The sequence below is a fragment of the Sebastes fasciatus genome, chromosome 4 (assembly GCF_043250625.1).
Source record: "Sebastes fasciatus isolate fSebFas1 chromosome 4, fSebFas1.pri, whole genome shotgun sequence".
NCBI classification, from domain to species: domain Eukaryota; kingdom Metazoa; phylum Chordata; class Actinopteri; order Perciformes; family Sebastidae; genus Sebastes; species Sebastes fasciatus.
This window is the reverse complement of record NC_133798.1, coordinates 39320760-39333695: the sequence shown is the minus strand read 5'-3', so window position 1 is coordinate 39333695 and position 12936 is coordinate 39320760. Positions and strand designations below refer to the sequence as shown.

Here is a 12936-nt window from a genome sequence, read left to right as displayed (position 1 = left end):
GATGAGAAATAAATAAAAAGGAAAACCACTCATAACTTTTACTACATAATCAGATTTATTGTACACTAACTGCAGCAGCTGCCTTTAAAGGCAAACATTAAGTTTATAAAATGATCCTAGTGATGCTAGTCCGCTCATTTACAAGACGTCGGGTGACGGTAGAGACGTTGATGCTGTTTGATGATGGCTCATATCTTCATATCTGGGAGGACTCCAGCCACAAGGAGGAGCTCTTGACTCGCGGCTGCTGAGAGTCCAGCCTCAGCAGCGCCGTCACAGCGCCCTCTATCTTCGACATCCACGCTTTCTGCAGAGAGTCACACAATAATATCAAAGTTTATTATCCAGCAGTCAGTTAGCAACTGTTTGGATGGTTTGCTCAGATGATATTGATGAATTATTACTAATAACTCTACATCAGTAAAGAGGATAAATATGAGCAATCACTGATTCTGTCCTGGAGCTTAAAAAACAGCTCAAAGATCATCCCTGACCGGAGACTACTCTCCATCTACAGAAAGCACTAAATCACTTTAGACATGCACATAAGTAGAAATTAATGTATATTAAAATGTAATAAATCTGTAAACTAATGAGCTCCTGCATGGCAGTTTATAAAGTAAATGTGCACATTTTAAAACATTAGAATAAAGGAAACCTCTGGCAGATTTCCATCTGTAAGTAACTGCAATATGAGGTCAATCTAATTTACTTTGTAAGTGACAAGTGGGTTTAAATGTCAGCTAAACTTGCATACAAAAGTGAGCAAAACACATTTTAAAAAGATTATTTTTGTGGTTTACTGTGTTGATGTGACACAGAAAGAAATGGTTGGAGATAATTAACAAATCCACATTATGTTGCACGTCTGTATGATATGTACGCAGTATTTTTGTAAAACAGAACACAATCGGCGCTCTACCAGCTCTTACGAGTCTGCACAGCTTCACAGTTTGAGTGTGGTTAGTGTGGTTGGTACGGTTGGTACGGTTGGTACGGTTGGTACGGTACCTTGGCAGCCTCTGAAGCAGCTTGCAGGATGAATGCACCGATACACTGCTGGTAGCGGTTCTGGTGCATGATTATGAAAGAGTGAGGCAGCCCCGACGCTACAAAGGAAGCACAATTCATCCGTTAACATCAACTCGCACACACAACGCATATCCAGACCCAGCATGACGCGCTCTCAACATGAAACCCAATAAACAAGAAAGAATTATTACTGGAGGCGTTGAGCTGATCAATATTCTTGAGCTGGAGTCGGTCCAGCGAGACGGGCTGGTCCAGAACCGTGAAGGTGCATCCGTCCTTCAGGAGCTGATCCAGTTCCTGGCTCTGTGGCATCCGGAGAGGGTTCTGCTCTGGACCGATGGACCGCTACACAGGAAGACAGACGGGACATGAACAGTGTGAACAACATGAAGCTCCTGCAGAGCCAGAACACTGAACATCTGTCGAGAAACAGACCTTCTTGTTTCTCTTCGTCCTCGTGATCAGCAGGAATTCGTCAAACAGGAACAGATAAACATCGATGAGCTTCGTGTTCTCTGGAGATCAACCGAACGAAGATGGTGTGAGATGATTGTTGTTTTTTTATGATGCATGTGAGATGTGTTTCAGCCGTACACACCTGTCAGCACCATTTTCCCTTCGTGCAGCAGACTTCTGTGAGAGATGAGATTCTCCAGCGTGACGGCCTTCAACAGATGTTTCAGATTCTGCAGGAGAAGCAGTCAGGCAGGTAAGAGGGAGACATTTCACCTTCTGACGTTGAGTGTTTTTGCTTTTCATGACATTTGAAGTCAACAAAACTCTCAAAGACACAAAAGCACACAGATATTAATATATATATGTAAACAAACACACAGACAGACCTCGGGGACGAAGGCGCGCTTGTCTCTCTCCCAGACAGGAAGCCAAACCAGAGCATCTCTCAACTGTTTCACCTTCTGGTAGTTATCCAGCCACTTCACCTTTCCCTCCAAATCACCTGGAAGCAGAGAGGCATCCTTTCAACCAATCAGACAGAAACCTCTTAAACCTCAGTAGTACACAGTTAGGACAGGAGAGGATCTAACTGTCCACTACCTTTAAGAATAATCAGGTACTTCAGCCACATTTATAACACCTGTTTTCACATGACAGTTCTATTATTATCTTTATCTGTTTTCTTGTGTAGTGATTGTTGCCTGCCAAACAGGCGTGACCGTGCCGTAAGAGATTTCAACACGCTCAGCTTTTACAGTAAATATCCCCCCCCACACACACACACACCCAGAGGACGTTGCCCTGCACCTCTCAGACGTGGTTACTCCTCGTCACCGGTGCAGCTCTGTCACACATTGTTTTAATAGTTGTGTAATTGAAGATCGGTGAGCCGGTGACGTTTGTTTGTTTTTGTTTCGGTTGTTTGTTCAGTACAACAGAATACCATCGAGGGGCAGCGCTGCAGCGCGTTTCCCACAGCCTGTCATCTAGTTACAGAGTAAACCGCCACAAACAGGTCTGCCGGCAGAGAGCATGCTGGGAGGAAGAAACGGTCAGAGCTGCTCGCTGCTTTCCAGAAAGACATGCAGCCTGTTTGCTCAGAAAAAGACACAAACTGGTCCGTTTGTTTTAGAACAGATAACCTGCTGACATCTGCTTCTAAGGACTGTTTGTAACTTCTTACACGTAGAAATCATTGCGGGTCGGTGTTCCATGCACGCTCGCTCGTTCTACCTAGTGAAGCCCGTCTGTTAAACAGTGTTGGCCGCGGTCGGAGGACGCGGGGGAGACCGTAGCTTTGGTCTCCAGGACCGGAGTCTCTGCTGTACTCTGCTCCTCTGCTCCTCTGCCTGCCTTCACTCACACACCGCGCTCCTTCTCTCTCTCTCTCTCCACCTCTCACGTGCATGCTGCTCACTCCACACTGCAGAAGAGTTAGTTTAGCTCTGAGAATATCTAGTGAATGTTCAGTGGACGTTTGTGCAGAAATAACTGCTGCAGCTCCTCCAGACCAACAGAGGTTTCCCGTGTCTTGTGAAGTGACGGGGCTCCGCAGAGAGAAACGTTATCGTCTCCGACCAAAACTCCGGCGTCTCCCCCGTTCCCTCCGGCCGCGGTCGGGAGGCTGAAGCAGGAAAAGCCAACACTAGGATCAGCATTGATTCATGGAGAGACCTTGGTCTGGTCAGCTAACATTACTGCCAAGCAGCTGAAATATAGAGTGATAGAGCTTTTAGCTGACGTGTGTCTCCTCACTGTGTTGAGTGATGCTCCTTCATGTCTATGTAGAGCGAGCACAAGCGGCAGCAACAGGACGCTGACTTTAGTTGACTTAACGGACACAGGTGAAGCTGTTAACAAGACATTTCTGATTCTTACAAACAGTCCCTTGAACATGCTTCTTGCATCTTACTGTTTGTCAAACGCCCGACTGAAGAAACAGTTGAGTCGTGATCGGCTGAATGACGCCGCTGAGAGACGTGTGACGCCTGAAGCTCGGAGGAATATTCAGCTTAAAGTCCTATAACTCTCCCTTCAGTGTGCCGACTCAGTCAGTGAGAGTCTGTTGATAATAAGGCAGCGCTGACACGCTCAGGTGGTGAGGAACATTTGAAAACAGCATTTTATGCAAATGAGAGCATATTTTGTGGTGATGCAATAGAAAGGGAAGTAGCTCAGGATGCTCACATATAGACGTGTCCACCTGCTCCGCTATGACCTGCAGGCCTCTGGTCTCGTCCTCTGTCTGGCATCTCTTGGCGATATTACGCAACAACAGCGGGTACCGAGTCAGCCTCTGCAGCGGCGCCACCAACAGGTCGCGCAGTTGCAGCCTCCGGCACTGTTCGTTCCTCTCGCACCACTGTGGGGGGGGGGGGAGAGAGAGAGAGGACGGGGTGAGAGGAGGGCTGTCGGTGGGAAAAAGAAGGTCAGAGGGGTGAAAGAGTGGTCACGGTGTTTGTTAGAACAGGGGGCGGGGGGCAGTGAAAAGCGTGTGATATCGAAGACCAAAACAAAAAGCTCCAACAGATACATAAGCACGATGACAAGGAAGGTTACACGAGGGACAAATGGTCACATTCCTGTCTCTGGCCGGCCTCGGGGACACTGAACTGGTTGTTTGCTGTTTAGACCTCAACGTTGCTGCGTGTGTCCTCTCTCTCTCTTAACCTTTGCACCGAGCGTTGTCAAGGTACACGGCGTCCTTGCCACCGCCACCGCTCTGACTCGCGTGCACACCTACACACACCCTCGGCGAGTTCCCGTCTGTACCTTCACGTAGGATCCAAAGTCCTCTCTGGGCTTCAGGCTGTCCAGATAGAGCAGAGCCGTGGAGTAGTTGAGGCAGTACTTCTGCAGGCAGTGACAGACGCTCTCCTGGAAGGCCTGCCAACAGATAGCAGAGTTATTACACAGACTGCTGCTGCTGGTCATCAAGGCCATCACGCTGCAGATAAACAGATCATAAAGAAGGGCGACTAGAAGATACCAGTCTGGGTACAAACACAAACATTACAGCGTCTTGTAATGCGTAATTCAACAGTATGATGGAGAGGTTTCTATTATTTTCCTATATATTAAAGTAGGATAATATACACTTTAGTATACAACTGAGCGATTAATTGAGCGTCTAGGCTGAGTCAGCGTGTTTGAGGTTAATGTGTGTGTCCACATGTGAGTCACACACTCGCCTTGCTCAGCAGCTCCAGCAGGGTGGGCCCGCCACCCTCCGTGATCTCCAACGTGTCCTTGATGACGCGGAGGAGGTTGTTCAGGAAACCGAAGCTCACCTGCAGCAGAAAAAAAACACTCAGTGTCGGGTCTCCCTCACCACGGCCACGCTTCACCACGGTCACGCTACACTCTCCCTCACCTCGGTCACGCTCAGTCTGGTAATAATATTATTTCCTCTTTAGTTTCTTCTAAATAAAAACAAGTAATACTACTACTGATAAACCAAAAACAACCAGTATGATATTCCCTATAAAAGATGCAGTCCTTCAATGTCACAGGTCACTTTGCTTTCACCAGTAACTGGAGTGTAACTGTCAGAATGCTGTAGCACGAAGCGTCATACACTTCAGTTTTGTCAGTTAAAGGCAAAAACGTAATTTAAAAAAAAAAGAAAAAGTGAGTTGATTTGATTGAATCTGAATGAATTTGAATTTGTCCCGAAGTGGCCGCTGTATTGATCCCCTCCACCTTAAAGAAGGAGCTTCACTGAGCTGTGAGTGTGATTACAAACAGAGTTCCCTCCACCACGGAGGGAGGAGGGTGGAGGGTGGAGGGTGGAGGGAGGAGGGTGGAGGGTGGAGCGGCCGGATTGTCTTTTACCTTTTGATGCAGCACAACAAACTGGTGTTGTTAGAACGCTGTGAAGGCTGCTGCTGTTTCTAATTGTTTGCATAACACACCTGAAACTAACAGGCCTGCTGCTAGAGATTTGCATCACGTCTCACCAGGCAAAGCTCGTTGAGGTTTGCAAACAGCCTCCAGGAGTCGACGTCAGACAGGCAGTTCCTCATCTGCAGGTTTGTGAGTGTAGCCAGAAACACCTGAAAGCAACAAAAGAAGTCAGGTAGAGAGAACAGACCGGCTGGCGTTACGTTTCTTATCCGCCGCCGTAAACAATGGAAAACATGAAGAGACTTTTACATGATACCTCAGCAGCAGGAATTCAGTGACGGGAGAAAGAACACAAAGCAGCGGGAGTTGGGTTTCGTTTGGGTTTGGTCTATTTATTTGTGTGCGTATTTGTGCATTCTGAGGCTTTGTACGGACAGTCACCTCTTTGAGGACCATGAGCTGATCCAGGAAGTAAACACACTCGCTGGTGAAGAGTTCCCAGATGGCCTCTCGTCTCTTGGAGCCCTGAGGGTCAGAGGCATCGCTCACCTGGGAGGATTGGTCCCGCAAGAACTCCGCTAGCGAGTAGTCCTGCACACAAACGGGCAGAAAGCCAAATCAACGCATTGGCAACAAAAGCACCCCTGGAAAACGAGACTTCTATTTACACCTCAGAATGTGCGTTTGCATGAAAAGCTGCACATCATGTCACGGTGAGGTTCCTCCCACCAGCCTGACTCACTCACTGTTTGTTTATATACGCGTGCAGGGTCGACCTGACGGGTTACTGCCTAGACATTCTGGTTCTTGCACAACTTGAGAGTGATCTAAACGTTGCAGGAGCTTCCCTCTAACGGCTGTCCTTTTCTTTCTGAGTCACTTGTTAAACACTGAGATCTGTTTGGATTGGGAATCTGGATCTCTTTGTTCAGACTGTTACTCTACTTGCGTTAGAAGTCAGAATCAACACGTTGATTTACAGAACAAACAGCGTCTGTCAGCGTCTCACCTTGTACGTCTGAAGCTCAGAGTTTCTCCAGTCTTGAATTTGTGACGTTGAGAGATATTTTTCAATATCTGGTGTCGTGCCCGTCTGTGACTTTCCTTTAGTCTGGAAGGTGAGAGGGGTGAGGGGGGGGGAGACACACACACAGTTAGAGAGTTATCTCTTCATACAACCGGGTTGAACAAGTTTGGTTGAAGTTCTGCTTTTCAAGTGTTGACCGATTACAAAAGCTGTGTGGTGGCAGAAGGGATCAGAGGACCCACATTAATCTGCTTTGAGAAGTGGGTCAGTGAACAATGTCCAAACCAACTGCCCACTCAAACAAAGTACATCGAAACAAAACCGCAAGCACAACATTGGCACCGGCCGCACGACAACAACAGCTAACACACAAACAGCACAGCACACCTACCGTACTACGCCGTGAAAAGGGCCACTTTGACTTCTTAGTATCTGGAGGAAATCACAAACACTGATTAAGAACCAACAGAACGGAAACAACTGTGAGCAAATATGAGAGGTTGTGGCACACAAATAGTGCATGTGTTGCCTTTTAAGTTTGGGACATCACACTGGTAATGTGCATCCTCTGAAGCACCAACACACACTGAATAACTGTATGCTGATTAACCCTTTCAGTCAGAGGAAAGCTGCGTTTTAGAGCCGTTTATCTCAAAGTCTTTCATTAGATTAACATATGGACGTGTTGCATGTTGTCTTTTTCAGAATAACCAGGGTTACAGAACAGAATTTAGGTTCGTCTAGAAAAAATGCAAATCATTGAAATTCTGAAGTTGTCAAGCACGAAAGCTCATTACAGAACAGTTATTCAACTGTTAAACCTGCAGTAGGCAGTCTATTTTTAGCATCATTGGGCAACAATCCCATAATAACCTTTCATCATATTGTAATTGAAGTGTTCTGAGAGGAAACTAGACTTCTGCTCCTCATGGCTCTGTTTTCAGGCTTTAGAACATCTTGCCCATGACGGGAGACTTTGACCAATCACAGGTCATTTCAGAGAGAGAGAGCGTTCCTATTGGCTGTGCTCCGGTCATGTGACCGGAACTTGGCGTTCCTTCACCAGATTTCAAAATTTCATTTTACAGCTAAACCGTGCACTACAAGATGATTCTGAGAACATGTGAGGAGAGAAATAGACATTAACGTAACAGAATATTGATTCATATTTGATCAGCGTTGCCTAGTTTGACCGTTTGGTCGGAGTTCAGAGTGATTGACAGCTGGCTCGCAGACCTCAGATCAGCTCTGACTGCTTGTTTTCCTCCGGTCTGTGAAATCTTGCAGATGCCGTTAGGAGCACCGGAGGACACCGGAGGACACCGAGGAACATGATTTTTTTCAGGTTACCTGTTTCATGTGCTACTGTCACGATAGAGCAACCGTTTTATAAAAATAATTTTTTTTTTTTTAAATCATATTTGCTCCAATCTCGCCTACTGCTGTTTTAAACTGGGTAAAAATGGCATCACTCCGGTCTCACAGCCGTCTCTTAACTAGAGAATAATACAAAACAAACATTTACTCAAAGTAACGGTTGTTCGGGTTCCTAATCCTCCTGACTTCAACGGGGTCAAGGGTCAACACCTAGACTGTGAATAGTTTACAGAAGCATCATAACCAATAAATAACAACGGCTACATGCTATTCAGTGAACTGTTTCCAGCCACTTCCTCCATTAAAGCTGCAGTCGGTGACTTTGAGCAAATATCATAAAAAGTTATTTTTATAAAACGGTGACTACATCCTGACAGTATCGCATGTTCCTCTGTGAACTCCGGTGCTCATAACGGCGTTTGCAAGATTTCAGCGGCCAAAGGAAATCAACCAATCAGAGCCGAGCTGTCTCTAACGCAGCTCGCGATCAAACTGTCCAACTAGGCAGCGCCTGATGTTCAGCTGTAAAATAGGAGAGTTTGCGTCATGTGACCGGAGGACACAGAGGAACATGATTTATTATAAAAATAACTTTTTTTAAAAATCATATATTTGCTTTAATCTGCCTACTTCAGCAGGCAGCGCTGATCAAATATGAATCAATATTCTGTTACGTTAATGTCTATTTCTCTCCTCACATGTTCTCAGAATCATCTTGTAGTGCACGGTTTAGCTGTAAAATGAGAACGTTTGTGACGCCGCCGCCATTGTGAAATCTGTTGAAGAAACGCCAAGTTCTGGTCACATGACTGGAGCAGAGGTCTAGTTTTCTCTCAGAACACTTGAATTACAATATTCTGAAAGGTTATTATGGGATGTTTGCCCAATGATGACAAAAATATACTGACTACTGCAGCTTTAACTGTTTAAATCAGCCATTTGGTTCACAAAGCCAGAAAAAGAAACCATTAATTAATTAATATATATATATTAATTAATATATATATATATATATATTAATTAATTAATATATATATATTAATTAATTAATATATATATATATAAATAAAAAATAAATAAATATAAAATATATAATTTATATATATATATATATATATAAACTAAAATATATAATTTTACCAGAGAGGTTTGAGCCTTTTAATCTGTCCGCTGCTCCGTTGGATACAAAAAGGTCTCCTGGTGAAACGTCCAATCCGGGCAGGCTGACCACCACGGAGCTCCGCCTCCTCTCCTGAAGCCTGAGGGGACAGCAGACAGGTGTTAACGTCTTCAGGTGGTATTCAGCTTCTGATTGGCTGACGAACAAAGAATAAAACCGGTAGTAGTGCTCGAACATTTATAAAACATCTGAGATTCACTGAGCACTATTATTCTATTGTAGATGTAATACAGCACAGAGAGAGAGAATAGACTTCAGAGGAAATAACAGCATTCCTTCTGTCATGTTACACGGATACCTGAAATACCATCTGCTGCATTGTGAAGTAAAACGGGCGATTAACACGAGAAGCAGAAATTATAAAGGATAAGTGTTCTGCGTGGGTAGCTGCTGATTGGCGAGCTGTCAGTGTGTGCCAGTTCTAATCCTCTCAGTCTCCTTCTCATAGTTAGTAACCGAAGCATGGCTGGAAAAACACCGGCCTGCCTTTTAGCCTCAGGCGCAGCTCTCAAGTGTTGGGACTTATGCTCTGCTGTTGTACTGCTGCAGAGAAAATCAACGTGTTGAAATCAAAACCTTTAAACGACCCTTAATTATATATAATTTAATTTTATGGCATACATCAAATGTGCTGACTACGTATCCCGAAAGGGCACGGCCGCATAAATGTTTTTATTTGTTGGATGTATAAAACAATTCTATATGTAGTAGAACTTGATTGATGACGGTTGTGACGCAACAATCACAATCCAAATCGTGCCAATGCTAACAAGAGGTTTTTTTATAGTCATTCCACATGAATGCAGTCAGCAGAAATAAGCTGCACGGCAACCGGACAAGCTGGTTCCTCCATAAAAGGTGTAAGGTTCGGCACGGTGACACCTGATCAGCTGGTCAGTGACCTGCGTCAGCACGCTGCCGTTTCACTTCTACATGCATCATGAGGGTCTACGTCTTTAAAAAGAACAGAAGTAGATGGACAAGGGGGAATAATAACACTAAGTTATAGAATCCTTCCGTAGATTGTAAAACACATCCTGTTAACGCCGGGTTAGATCAACACATTAAAGGTTATCAGGACATGATCAGAGGAGCGTTTATGACAATACAATGAAGTGGAGCAGAAGTACGAGCAGGGGAACAATGCTGGTACCGCTTTGTCTCGCTCTGCTATTATATGTAAATCTGCTTTGTTAGACTGAATGACCTTTCTTTGACTTTGTCCCTCTTATAGCTGTTAATATCCCCTCGTACAGAAGCTGCATTTGTGCTGCTGCAGTTGCACAAGAAGCAGACTGACTCGAATGCACATGCAGGCCTCTCGACTCCAGGGCCAACCAGGAGAAGTTAGTCTGCGACTGAACTAGGGATGCTCATTTTGAAAGATTTTCTTAACCGATAACCGACCCTTGTTAACCCTTTATTAACTGACAAGATTTGTGCCTTGCATGCAGCGGTGCACCAGCTGCAGGAGCACAACAGATATTGGTTGATGGGAGTCTCCAGTTCACCGTCCGGGAGCGTTAACTTAGCAGCTACGATGCTGCGTTCACTGTCTCCAGTTCACCGTCCGGGAGCGTTAACTTAGCAGCTACGATGCTGCGTGTAGTGTCGCGGACATGCAGCCACTTTCCCAGTGAAAGTCTCCACCGCACATTTAGTTTAGTTTAGCAGGTCGTCAGCTGTGTGTCTGCACCGCGGAACGCCAGCGAGTGTCCAACAGACCGTGTGTGTGTTTGTGCTACGTTAGCAGCTCTAGCGTTGCCGGAGGCTTCGTGCTCGCCGCCGCCACACGTAGTCTGCGTAACTTTAGCGAGTGTCCAACAGACCGTGTGTGTGTTGGCGGTGAGTGTGAGGTTGTTGGTGGCGTTCTAGCTGTGATCGTAGGTGTAGCAGTGTGTTGGTGAATAAATGCTATGAAACTACAACTCCTCCGCTCCGCTCAAGAGAGCCGGAGAGACCGGAGCCGACTTCCTGCAACTCCGGCTCCGCCTCTTAAGGTGGACTGTTAAGGTGGACCAGCTTTTCTCCTTAAAGAGACGAGCTGCTCCTCTGAGCCGCTCAGCTTTTGAGTTCATTATTAACATGTCTTTTAACCGTTTTACCCGATAGCGTTAATCGGTTAAAACGCTTAATGTCGGTTAACGGTTAATTATGGACATCCCTAGACTGAATGTTTTTTTTTTCCTCCAGGATACTTGGGTTGAACTGTGAAAGCAGCGACTGTTCATCGCTCTCCGTGGTAAACCGATACAACCCCCCCCCACTCCAGATCAACGTAACGGCAGGCGGTGCTGAATCAGCAGCACCTGAGCTGCTGTAGAGGATGCGTGGTGGCTCTAATGGGACGGTGAGGAAAAGCACGATTCCTCCTCTAAACGGGGTCAGCGCCTCCTCGCAGTTCATCCTCACACAATGACATCTTGTTGCTTTGTGACCGCTCTCAGAAAGCCCTGTCTCTCTCTCGTGTCCTCGGCCTCTCTGCCACAGACAGCACTTGTTCTTGTTCCCCGACACAACAAGAGAAATAATGATGCCCAAAAAAAAAAAAAAAAGACCGTCCCAGCCAATGGCTCGCAGGGCCCGGGCCACTGTACAAGAGGCGCAGTGCCAGGGTGCAATTACAGGGACAATAGCTGCCTAATTATCCAGCGAGGGGAAGAGCCCGGCAGCCCCATTAGGAGGGGTGTGGGGTGGCGGTGGCGCTAAGAGAAAACAGCCTTAATGAGGGTTTGTCTAGCCCATACAGAACCATGGGACTCTCAAAACTTTAACCCACCAAGCTGATGCTCCATTAACAAAGACATGAAATAACAATGATTGAACAATGGGGCTCCTTAAACCAGAGGTCCAATCATCATCCTCGCTCACCGAGTGTCCTGCGAGCGCAGACGCTCAATGTTGTAGCTCCAGTTGGCGTGTTAAGGAAATGATTTGACGCAGATATTTGGACAACAGCAGCAGCTGTTTACTATGGAAATTAGAGATGAAAAAAAAAAAAAAAAATGTGTGTGCTGTAGTTCAGTTACAGGAAAATGTTTTTACTACATTCCTGATATGCAAACATGTTCACACAAGCTTGAAAGTGAAGTCCAGGTGTGTTTGGTTATGCTGACAGGACACACAGACAACATGCAAACCAGTCTGAGGCACACCTACCTGTTCAGGCAGGGATCCTTCTCCTGTAACAAGAGGAAAGATACTGCATCAGTCAGAGGAAAACTTTAAATTATCACCATTCCCTACACTAATACAGCGCTATTAGCTGAAAACATACATTACAGTAAATGTACCGAGATGATTAACGTCTCCTTGAGCGACATGGTCTCATGGCAGTTTGTGAACTATATTTAATCTATTTGATTCGTGTACATTCACACAAATATCTGCAGCTCAGCACGACTTTCAACAACACACGATGCATGCGTCAATTTTCGCTCCAGTCTTTTCAAAATAAAACTACTTCGTTAGGTTTAGGAATAGATTGACTTGGTTAGGTTTAGGCAACAAAACTACTTAGTTAGGTTTAGGAATAGATTGACTAGGTTAGGTTTAGGCAACAAAACTACTTAGTTAGGTTTAGGAAAAGATCGACTTGGTTAGGTTTAGGCAACAAAACTACCTAGTTAGGTTTAGGAAAAGATTGTGGTTTGGATTTAATTAACACTGGAAGTGCTGTAACTTAAGTACGGAAGTTACATGGCAAATAAATAAACTTTGACTTGTGGCTTCACGCAGGACACGAACACCGCTCGCCCATCCATCCACCCCGACCTCCTCCCTTCGCCGCCATCACCGCTCGTTATACTTCCCGGTTCACAATTACTTGGATTACATACGAATTGATTTCTTGCTGATCATCACGAAAAAAAAATATGAAATGTGTGACTATTTCACGAACTTCTGTGCGACTGGGCCGCCTTGAGACATAACAGGCTTTGACGGTCCAGCATGTAATCAAAAACAGATTCATTTATTTTCATTTTTTACTTCTCTTTAAGCTGTAATTATGACACTA

General features: G+C 45.3%; 1 protein-coding gene across 3 annotated transcripts in view; it reads right to left on the bottom strand.

The window, feature by feature from the left end:
• Positions 1 to 36: 36 nt before the first annotated feature.
• Positions 37 to 12936, bottom strand: part of plekhg7 (pleckstrin homology domain containing, family G (with RhoGef domain) member 7) — a 15765-nt gene continuing 2865 nt past the window's right edge. For all 3 annotated transcript variants that reach the window (XM_074634210.1, XM_074634209.1, XM_074634211.1), the window contains exons 3-17: positions 12078 to 12100; positions 8879 to 8997; positions 6753 to 6793; positions 6344 to 6445; positions 5776 to 5925; positions 5448 to 5543; positions 4680 to 4778; positions 4261 to 4374; positions 3676 to 3850; positions 1875 to 1990; positions 1631 to 1718; positions 1468 to 1547; positions 1224 to 1377; positions 1012 to 1109; positions 37 to 307 (exon numbers count right to left, since the gene is read on the bottom strand). In XM_074634210.1, coding sequence (XP_074490311.1) covers positions 197 to 307; positions 1012 to 1109; positions 1224 to 1377; positions 1468 to 1547; positions 1631 to 1718; positions 1875 to 1990; positions 3676 to 3850; positions 4261 to 4374; positions 4680 to 4778; positions 5448 to 5543; positions 5776 to 5925; positions 6344 to 6445; positions 6753 to 6793; positions 8879 to 8997; positions 12078 to 12100 — 1566 coding nt within the window. In that variant the 3' untranslated portion in view covers positions 37 to 196. The remainder of the gene's footprint in view (positions 308 to 1011; positions 1110 to 1223; positions 1378 to 1467; positions 1548 to 1630; positions 1719 to 1874; positions 1991 to 3675; positions 3851 to 4260; positions 4375 to 4679; positions 4779 to 5447; positions 5544 to 5775; positions 5926 to 6343; positions 6446 to 6752; positions 6794 to 8878; positions 8998 to 12077; positions 12101 to 12936) is intronic.